The following is a 10,958-nucleotide window of genomic DNA, read 5'->3' on the forward strand; positions in this document are numbered from 1 at the left end:
CTTTTTTTTTAAAGATTTATTTATTTTATTTTATTATATGTGAGTACACTGTAGCTGTCTTTAGTCACTCCAGAAGAGGGAGTCAGATCTTGTTATGGATGTTTGTGAGCCACCAGGTGGTTGCTGGGATTTGAGCTCAAGACCTTCGGGAGAGCAGTCGGTGCTCTTACCCACTGAGCCATCTCACCAGCCCCCCGGATTGGTCTTTAAGCAAGCCTGTGGCACGTTTTTTTTTCACTTATGATTGATGCAAGTAGGCCCATCCCACAGGGGACAATGATACCCCTAGACTGGTAGTTCTTGGCATGACAAGAAAGTAGATTTAAAAAGCCATGGGAGGCTGGACAGTAGTAGCACATGCCTTTAATCCCAGCACTTGGGAGGCAGAGGCAGGCAGATTTCTGAGTTCAAGGTCTGCCTGGTCTACAGAGTGAGTTCCAGGACAGCCAGGGCTACACAGAGAAACCCTGTCTTGAAACAAAACAAACAAAAAAGAAAACCATGGGAAACAAGCCATTAAGCAGCACCCCTCCCTGGCCTCAGCTTCAGTTCCTGCCTCCAGGTTCCTGTCCTGACTTGCTTTGATGATAGACTGTGATGTGAAAGTGTAAGTTGGAATAAACTATTTTCCTTTTTATCACAATAAAAAACCCTAAAAAAACACATTTTATGAAAAATGTGCCAGTTCTGCTGCTGACCTCTAAGTGAGGATGAAGTGTATCTGAGGAGACAGTTTAAAAAAAGAAAAAAGAAAAATGTGGGCAGTTCAGATGAAGAGGCAAGTTGACTGCTATAAGTTTAAAGTCACTCTGGTCTATGTATCTCAAGTGCCAGGGCTGTATAGCAAAGCTCTCACTCAGCGGGATTGGTGGTAGACAGAGACAGACACAGAGAGACAAAGAGGAAGAGAGAGAAAGAAGAAAAATGCTGAAGGGTGTATACTTGTAATCCCAGAGATGAGGAGGTGAGACAAGAGGCTGGCCTGGGGTTCACTGGCCAAGCAGCATAGTTAAATCAACAGTTGAATATCAAAGCCAGATAAAACCCTGTCTCAAAAACCAAGGTGGAGGGCTAGAGGTGTGGGCTAGATTGCTCAGTGGTTATGAACTGATTGAAAACAAAACAAAAATACAAAAAAACAACAGTGTTCTTCCAGAGGACCTGGATTCAATTCTCAGAACCCACATGGAAATTGACAACCATCTGAAATTCCTGTCCCAGGGGATTCAACATCCACTTCTGGCCTCCACAGACACTGTATACATGCAGTACACAGATAGACATATAGACAAAACACTCACACACAAAAAAATTTGAAACAAACAAACAACCAAAAAAAAAAAACACAAAAAAAACAAGGTGGAAGGCCAGGCACATAATCCCTGTAATGGGGGTGGAAGCAAAAGCATCAAGAGTTTAAGGTTATCTTCCGTGTTATAGAGTCCAGCTTGAGGTTCATGGGATGGCAGGGGAGGGAGAAAGGAGGTGGAGGAGAACCAGAACCACCCCCCTCCCAAGATAAAGGAAAGCAGAAAGCTAGAGAGATGGTTCTGAGCTCAAATGACCAGTACCCATGTAAAAGCTGGCAGTGATAGCATGTGTCTGTAGTCCCAGAACTGGGGAAATGAGGGAGGTAGATACTAGAAGCTCATTGGCTGGTTCACTGAGAGTTGAAGAATGATAGAAGAATGATGGTGTCCTTCTCGGGCCTCCACATGCATGCAAACAAGCACAAACACACATGTATGTGCAACACACACACTGCTTACACCACAAAAAAAAACATAAATTAAAAAACGTGGAGGCTGGGAGATGGTTCATTAGGTATAATGGCTAGTTTTGGTTGTTAACTTGACTACATCTGGATAGATCATTTGACACTGGAAGATTTATCCTAAACCTAAGCCATACCAATTAGTGACAAAACAAAGGAGGTTTCTTCCTTGCTGCCTGATTGCTCTCACATTCACTGGCAAGTTTATCTATCCTGATGTAGAGACACTCCTTTGCTGGCATTATGACCTACTTCTTCAAACTTCCAATGTGGACTGAAGACCAGCAGCTCTCTAGGACTTTTCTGAGGGCACCAACAAAAAGAGAGAGAGAGAGAGAGAGAGAGAGAGAGAGAGAGAGAGAGAGAGAGAGAGAGAGAACACCAAGAGATAAAAGAAAGGATGGGACATATAAGGGGTAAACAAAGTGTTAAAGAAGAGGGCAGTAGCACACAATGATGAAAGCAGAACAGTACACATGTTAGAAAGGCCAAGAAGATGGGGAGAATGTGGAGAAAAGAGAATCAACAACATCGAATTGTTTGAAAATTCTGTAATGAAAGCTAATACTATATGTGCTAATTTTAAAAATAAAATTAAAGAAATTGCTTCTGAGCCAGGTATGGTGACTCAAACCACTAACTGCCAGTACTTAGGAAGTAGAAGGAGGATCAAGACTTCAAACCTAGCTGGGTTGTCATGGCCCACGACTTTTAGTCCCAGCATTCAAGGCTAAAATAATGAGTTTGATGGCAGCCTGAAATAATGAGATTCTGTCTGAAAGAAAAAAAATCAAACACCAAAAAGTTTCTGGACTGGTAGTGGAGTTTAGCAGAGTGACTGCCCACTAGCATCTCCATTACTGGGGGATGTGGGCGATAAAAAAAAGTACTTCTTTAAATGCAACCCTGCCTCTCCTTTAGAACAATGTTAAAGGAATGGACTGGTTTTCAGTAATAGAAAAGTGGCACTTGCTAAAGGAAACTATTGTCAGAAAACAAAATTGTTTCCTTTATTAAATACAATCTCTACCTACTTTATAACAATCCAGAAAAATACTTTACCTCCCAACACTTCCTATACTTCTAAATCCACTCCAGTTGCCAATACAGTTCATTGCTGGCATTCCCCAAGGCCTTTGTTGGCCTTAGTCTGCACTGGCCATAGTTTATGCTATTTTCGTCAAATACAAGTCCCAAGGTTGTTCACACCAGTTGCTCCTTCATCCTACCCTAACACCATTGTTTTTGTGCACAGTCACATCTTTTTTGAAACAATAGAAGAACTCAAAGCAATACACAGAGGATACAGAACATCTTAAGATTATTACTTTAGTTCCCAGCAATTGCCACATAAGAAACACCAGTGGATGACAGACCCTTCAGCATTCAAGACTACTCATTTCCCAATTTGTTGCTGAGTTTGGAACCTATACTGGCTAGTTTTGTGTCAACTTGACACAGCTGGAGTTATCACAGAGAAAGGAGCTTCAGTTGAGGAAATGCCTCCATGAGATCCAACTGTAAGACATTTCCTCAATTAGTGATCAAGGGGGAAAGGCCCCTTGTGGGTGGGACCATCTCTGGGCTGGTAGTCTTGGTTCTATAAGAGAGCAGGCTGAGCAAGCCAGGGGAGGCAAGCCAGTAAAGAACATCCCTCCATGGCCTCTGCATCAGCTCCTGCTTTCTGACCTGCTTGAGTTCCAGTCCTGACTTCCTTTGGTGATGAACAGCAATATGGAAGTGTAAGCTAAATAAACTCTTTCCTCCCCAACTTGCTTCTTGGTCATGGTGTTTGTGCAGGAATAGAAACCCTGACTAAGACAGAACCCTTGGCCTCAGGGATTCCAAGCACAGTGGCCACCTCAAGACATCATGGCACTAGGCACTCCTCATTCCAACCTGATTTAGTATCCTCTCCAAACACACAGTCAATAGGATTTTATCTCAAAGTATAAAATAGTCAACCTTTTGTAAAGTAACTCGAAAGGCCTTTGAGTAAAGGCAACTATTATTCAAATTTAATTGCAATAATATTTGCATCAGTGTTATTATTATGGTAGAATATATCTAACACAAAAGTACTTTTTAAATATACAACCGAGTTGAACATAGTGGCACATGCATTTAGTTTAAGCATTTGGAAGGTAGAGACAGGCAGATCTCTGTAAGTTCAAAGGCAGCCTGATTCACATAGTAAGAACCAGGCCAGTCAGAAGTACACAGTGAGACCCTGTCTCAAAAAATGATAACTTTTTTAATCTAAAGAGTTTTTTTTAATTTAAATACACAACCAAGAAATGTTTAGACAATCCATAATGCTATACAGCCACCTGCATAATGCAATACTATTATTTTATTTCACATTTAAATTACCTAGAGCTGTTTGGTTTTTTTTTTTTTTTTTAATTTTCAGAGAGGGTCTCAGTAGTCCAGGCTAGCCTTGAACCCTTGAACTTGTCTCCTGTCTCCACCTTCCCAATGCTGAGATAATGAGTGGGTGGCTGCTTTGTGAATAGAGAATAAGTGAGGAAAGTAGGGTCCTAGATGTGTACCTACTTCAGTGTTCTGTCAGAGGCACCCAGACTGGGCATCTTGTGGAGAGTAGCCCATAGTCCCAGGGGCAAAGCACTGGTGATTCCTGGAAACTCCCCCTGGAAGATGGAGAGGAGTTCTGCTCCCACCCTAGACTAAAAAAGTTGAAAAGTAAGGCAAAGACCAGTGGCAACTACTTCTCTGTGGGACAGAGGGCTTGGAACACAGTGCCCCACCCCCGTGTTCAAGAGTATAATTTGGCCAGGCAGTGGTGGTCCACACCTTTAATCCCAGGAATCTGGGAGGCAGGCAGATCTCTAAGTTTGAGATCTACAGAGTGAGTTCCAAGACAGCCACAGGGAAATCCTGTTTCAAAAAAACAAAACAGGGGCTGGTGAGATGGCTCAGTGGGTAAGGCACCCGACTGCTCTTCCGAAGGTCTGGAGTTCGAATCCCAGCAACCACATGGTTGCTCACAACCATCCGTAACGAGATCTGACGNCCTTTTCTGGAGTGTCTGAAGACAGCTATGGTGTACTTACATATAATAAATAAATCTTAAAAAAAAACAGTACAATTGGAAATTGATGGGACAGGACAGACAGTTATATCCAACACTACATGGCAAATGGACATGTGACTCTAAGACAGCTGGGGTCCCCTGAGTACATAGGAACAACAGATGAATATGTTGTGATCCATGTAAAGTGGATTATTATTCTACCACAAAATGGAAAATGAACTGCTGAGATGTGCCCAAACATGGATGGACCTTAAAAATGGCTTATATTAAGCAAAAGACACATATTGTACGGCATACAATACAATATGTGCCTTTTATGTTGAAATGGAACATCTCCATCAGTTAAATCCATGGGGACAGAAAACTGTAATGGTTGCCAGGAGCTAAAGGAAGGTGAGTGAGAAGTGGCAGTTTAATGGGTCTGTTTTCTTTGGAGGTAATGAACACGCTCTGAAATGACAGTGCTAGTGGTTGAACATTGTGAATAGATGAAAAGTCACTAATAGCACATTTTACATTATGTGTATTTTACCACAATAAAAGTGAAAGCTATTGCTGATATCCACAGAGACCAGGGATGTCCTTACAAAAGAAAGGAAGGCTGAGGGACACTCTAGGGTTGAGACCTAACTGGAAATGGAAATCCTTGCTTCCTTTTCAGACAAGATCTTGCCTATCACATATTCTCTTTGTAGCGGATATTATCTTTAAACTCCTGTTTCTCTTTCCTTTATCATCTAAGTATTAAGATTATAGGCTAAGTTGTTTCCTTCACTGCAGCTTGAAAGTCCTGAGACCCCTAAGTGTCTCCGATGCTCCATTACACCTATAGTTATAGAACAAGAGCCAGCAACTTGAATATCCTGTAAGCATTGTTGCTGAGGTTCATTTTTTGAGACAGGCTCTCACTATATATACACCTCTGGCTGTCCTGGAATTCACTATGTAGAACAGTCTGGCCAAAAACTTAAGAGTGCTGGGATTAAAGGCCAGCATCACTACACCTAGCTGTTTTAATTATGAATGGTTCTTGATTTGAGATCATAAGGAGGCGATCATAAGAAGGAAAAAAGAATGGAGTCCTTTGACATTGATTTGTTGGAAAGAGACAACCAAGGACAAGAAACCAGACTTGGGAGGGGACAAGATAGATGGAGAAGAAACTGCCCTGAGTGAGACAGAGCATAAAGCTCAGTCTGAGTAGGCATCACCTTCTTTGGAAGCTTTTTCAGGTGGAGGAGGACAACTCAAGGCACCTGCTCCCTTTGCTTTTGAATGTTTTGGTTTGGGTGTTTTGGTGGTGGGTGGAGGGGCACTTTGTGGGGTGGGGATTAATGCTGATAATGGTTACTGAAGGAAAAAATTCCTAAAGCCAAAGGTGGGGAATGACTAGGAACCAAGACCCTGAGAAGGCGGGGCCACGAGGCAGCAGCAGATGAGCGGAGGCCTGAGGAGTACGCGCCCCGCCTTCTGAATCCGAAGCTGCAGACAAAGGGAGCGTGGCAGCAGCAGCGGCGGCGACGGCGAGATAGATGTAAAGGCAGAGGCAGGCACAAGGAGGCCTCCAGTACCGGTCATTCACCAGAGAGTAAGGCCCTACCTAAGGATACCTACTGCGTTGTGCATTGTTTGGCCTGGCCTTCTTGCGTACTGGGCTGGGTGGCCTTCCTCCTAGTGCGGGGTCTCCAGAAACACAAGGGAGAGGTGGGGCCAAAAGAGGTTGGGATATCTTGCAAGGTCTGAGACTTCCTATATGGCTTGATAACCCAAGGGGTAGCTGGTGAAAGTACATTATTTCTAGGGAACCTAGAATCAGTCTGCCCTCCCCATTCTTCAGATGAGAACTCTGAGGCTGGGGAAGAAAAGAAACTGGAAGTTAGCCCCCAGTTTCCATGGACTATCAATCAGTTCTGGTTACTGGAGATACCTTGGAAGCAGCTTCCTAGGCTCACACATGTTACTGGGACAGAGAAGAGATCAACAGAGTGGAAAGAAACCCCAAGGAAACACAGTGAGTCTTCAACATTCTGAGTTTATCCCCCACAGTGGCCCAACAGAAGTTCCCGTTTATGTTTTCCCAACTTGTGTTTCAAAAACTGTCCATTTCCAAGGATAAACAGCTGCATGTTTCCTTTACTCAGAGCTTCCCAGAATGCACACCTGCTCTCACTTACATATTTTCGGAAGCATTTGAAAACCCCAAACTACCACTCCATTCACCTTATCATGTAGTTTACCACAGATCCCACCTGGCACTTCTGAATCTCCAATTGTACCCTTATAACTTCTTCTAATCATGAATCAAATTAGGGAACGTACATCACTTTTGACCCTTATCTACTTTAGTCAAAAACAACCTATCCAGTTTTTCTTTTTCACCTTTCATGATACGGGGCTTTTGGCAGAGTCCTAAATATCCCAAAATCTACACTTGCTGACTTGTTCTCTGTGATGAGACTCGAGTTAGTCATTTTGATTTTTGTGGGTTTTTTTTGTTTTTTGTTTTTGTTTTTTTTTTCCCGAGACAGGTTTTCTCTCTATAGCCCTGGCTGTCCTGGAACTCACTTTGTAGACCAGGCTGGCCTCAAAATCCGCCTGCTTCTGCCTCTCGAGTGCTGGGATTAAAGGCGCCACCACGCCCTGCGGGTTAATCATTTTGGCAAGAATGCCAGCCATATTGATGACAATGTCCTCACTTCTACCCCACTGTATTCCAAGGCTGGAGATGCCCAACTTCATTACACAGTCAAAGGAGTGGCTGCTGACCTCTCTTATAAGGTGCACTTTGTGACAGGGTCTTGCCATAAAACCCAGGCAGGCCAGCCTCCTGCCTCTGCTTCCTTAATCTTGGGCTATGTGTACCATTACACCTGGCATAAGGTGCACTTTCTTTCTTATAGTAACAGAAGCTGACCCTTGCCTAAGTGAATTACTCCACCGGTAGCTATGAAATGCCTTAATTTCTACTACGGACACAGCACACATTCCACCCACATCTGCCAACCTGGGAAAGGGTCTGGCTGCTCACCACTCCTAATCTCTCTGGGCCCATCCTTTCCACTTATCTTTCCAGGGCAGGAAGCACCTGCGAGACATTTTTGAGTAGCTGGGGAAGTGGTAACTTCAGGGTTGCTTAAATGTTCCAAAGGAATGTGGGTGGTAGAAAGAGAGCCAGCTGCACATGGCACAGAATAGATTGTGCCTCTTAAGGCCTGGTTTTGAGATTTAATAGGTCTGTGGTGAGGTCTTAACACTTCCTTCTGATACTGACAAAACTTGAGGCTTTCACTGATCTTCTCCAAATTCCTATCTGAAGCCCTCACATCATCAGGAAAGCAACTTCACTCCCAGTTTGTGAGAAGGAAATGAAGACTCCAAAAACAGCCAGTCCCACCACCACTCACCCCTACATCCCTTAATCTGGATTTACATTTGAACAAGGATCTTACTCTGGTGGGGGTGGAGTCTTGCCTGAGGCCTCAGAGGCCTCAGAGGGGATAAACCTGGGGTGGAGGGGGTCATGCCCTGAGAAACAGAGACAAACAAGACTCCTCCACAAAAACTCCTTTAGAAACTAAACCAGGCTCCAGCACCTTCTTTCTTCTCCAAAGCAGCAGTGTGGGTAATGCTGACTCATAGTTGACTGAGATTCTCCCACCCCCTGACTTTTCAGAGGCCAGCTGCCCCTCCACAACCTTGTAGTCCTGCCGGAGAAACAGACAGGAAGAAGGAAGGTCAATAGACAACTTCCTGAAACCATGCTCTTTGGGTGTTTGTTCAGTTTTCTTGTGCACAATAAATATTAGTGGCAGAGAGCCAAATCTCCCACCACCTCCTGTCAGCCTGGCAAATCGATGGCAAGGTCCACAGCTAGCCATAACCAGAATGTTATTTGTTCCAACCATTAGTGAAGATCAGACAGAATGCATTATGAGAAGGAAGTATTTTGGCATCTAGTTCTGCAACTTCTTAGCCTGTTCCTTCTGTGCAAAAAAATTATGCCTCTACTGTTGTCCCTGTTCCTCTCCTAACTCACCCTGCATGCTATTATGTCCTCACAATTTTGGAGCCCTTTTCTGTTGTTTTTATTTTTTTCCCCTCCCTTTTCTTTCTCACTAGAGAAACTCTCAGAATAAAGTAAGACAGTCTTCTGTCACTGGATGTTACAGGGGTTCTATGTCTAAGGATCAACTGAATGGGCTGCAGCAACAATGACTTACTTCTACCTCTGCTATGCCAGGGACCCAATGTTGACCATGAAGGAGCTATATGCAAGGTGCTTCCATCAGCTTATCCACTATAAACAAATGCTTTCACTCATACATACTAGCTGGGGAAATTGAGGCACACACCCATACAGGAACTTGCCCACAGGTAAGAATTGGGGTCAGAACTACTTTTACCTATTACCACATCAACCTGAATTAGACCATGGAAATATCCCCATAGGTCTCAGGGCTAAACAGAAACATACATATTCTGTGTAAATACAAAATTCTTAGTTTTGAAGTTTACCAAGGTATGATTACCATATAGTTACTGCATGTATTTGGAATGTGAAGTGAAACAGGTTTTGTATATCTACATTCCTACAACTGCTAATGTGTTTCTGTCACAATTTATTTCAATGGATGATCTGCACCTATTCCAGAACCTATATGGTTAAAAAAACAAAAACCCACCCCTGAAAGCTATCCTCTGATCCCCACACATGCATCCTCACACACACAATATACATATTTTGTATATTGTGATCAAAAGTTTAGGGCATCTATTTCATAACGATTCTGTATAATAATAATAATAATAATGCCAAAAGATGGAGAAATGGTTCAGCAGTTCAAAGTACTTGTTGCTCTTCCAGAGAACCCAAATTTGATTCTTAGCACCCACATTTTTACATATATATATATGTATGTAAAAATGATAGACTATCTTGGGATAATGGTACAAAGCAGATTGACTACGTATGAAAAATAGCTGTTAAAATTAAATAACCCGGGGGGGGGGGCTGAAAAGATGGCTCAGTGATTAAGAGCACTGACTGCTCTTCCAGAGGTTCAATTCCTAGCAACATGGTGGCTCACAACCATCTGCAATGGGATCTGATGCCCTCTTCTGGTGTGTCTAAAGACAGTGACAACATATTCATATACATAAAATAAATAAATCTTTTTTAAAAATTCAATAACCCCTTTTCCATTCATCCCCTCCAGTGATTTCCCTCCCTCAGGAAAGGTTGATCCAAATGTGTCAGCATCACAGAAGGAATGACAAGTTTAGGAAGACCAGGATGTAGAATTTGGGATCTAATTAGAAACTTCAATGACAAGGGGGTCTGCTCATTTAGAATGGGGGTGGCAAGAAGAAGCATCAGGAAAACCTCTGGGAAGATGCTTTGTAGCGTGGTCCCAGACACATGCTGCTTCCAATCTTTCCACCTTTCCTTGCTTCCTCAACATACAGTCATCGTTTTTGTCAGAGGGAAATCTTACATTTCACAAGCATACTTACTCCTGCACTCCATTCAGCCTGAATAGACATGGGCATGAAGTTCTGACATCCTACACTAAAGGGCCTGTAAGATGTAAGAGATCTTATCAAATAGGTTACAAATTTACACAATCAGTACAATATGAACAGAAAAGGCATTTATCAAAATAACAATCTCTCATTATAAAAATTTTTAACAAACTAGGGACAGAAGGGAGCTTCCTCAACCTGCTAAGCCCAGTGTGATGGTACACACCTGGGACTCCAATACTAAGGCAGGAAAATCAAAAGTTTGGGGCCTCTACTTAATAATATGATCCTGAATGATAATAATAATAATAGTAGTAGTAGTAATAAAATAAGGCGAGGGGATAAAGAAATGGCTCAGCAGTTCCAAGTACTTGTTGCTCTTCCAGAGGACCCAAATTTGATTCTCAGCATCCACATTTTGGCTTACAACTATCTGTGGGTAATCCTAGTTCCAGGAAATTTGATGGATGGCCAGAGGAACAGCAAGGAATGAATATGGGACACAGACATTCAAGCAGGCAAAATACTCATATACATACAGTAAATTATTAATTTAAAAAGGTACCCTTTTTCTTTTCTTTCTTTCTTTCTTTTTTTTTTTTTTTT

General features: G+C 42.6%; 1 protein-coding gene and 1 non-coding gene across 6 annotated transcripts in view; one reads left to right on the plus strand and one right to left on the minus strand.

The window, feature by feature from the left end:
- Positions 1–10,958, minus strand: part of Pdzd4 (PDZ domain containing 4) — a 30,542-nt gene that overhangs the window by 14,683 nt on the left and 4,901 nt on the right. The window contains exons 1-2 of one of the 5 annotated variants that reach the window (XM_029473561.1): positions 7,391–7,394; positions 4,398–4,402 (exon numbers count right to left, since the gene is read on the minus strand). The exons of the other annotated variants lie outside the window; for them this stretch is intronic. Of the exons in view, the coding sequence (XP_029329421.1) occupies positions 4,398–4,402; position 7,391 (6 nt within the window). The 5' untranslated portion in view covers positions 7,392–7,394. Of the gene's footprint in view, positions 1–4,397; positions 4,403–7,390; positions 7,395–10,958 lie in introns of those variants that run through there. 5 annotated transcript variants of the gene reach the window in all.
- On the plus strand, positions 666–730 carry LOC115030157. Its single transcript, XR_003835780.1, has one exon. It is a non-coding gene; the product is annotated as a small nucleolar RNA SNORD38 (small nucleolar RNA).

This window comes from Mus caroli, chromosome X (genome assembly GCF_900094665.2).
Source record: "Mus caroli chromosome X, CAROLI_EIJ_v1.1, whole genome shotgun sequence".
Taxonomy (NCBI): Eukaryota; Metazoa; Chordata; class Mammalia; order Rodentia; family Muridae; genus Mus; species Mus caroli.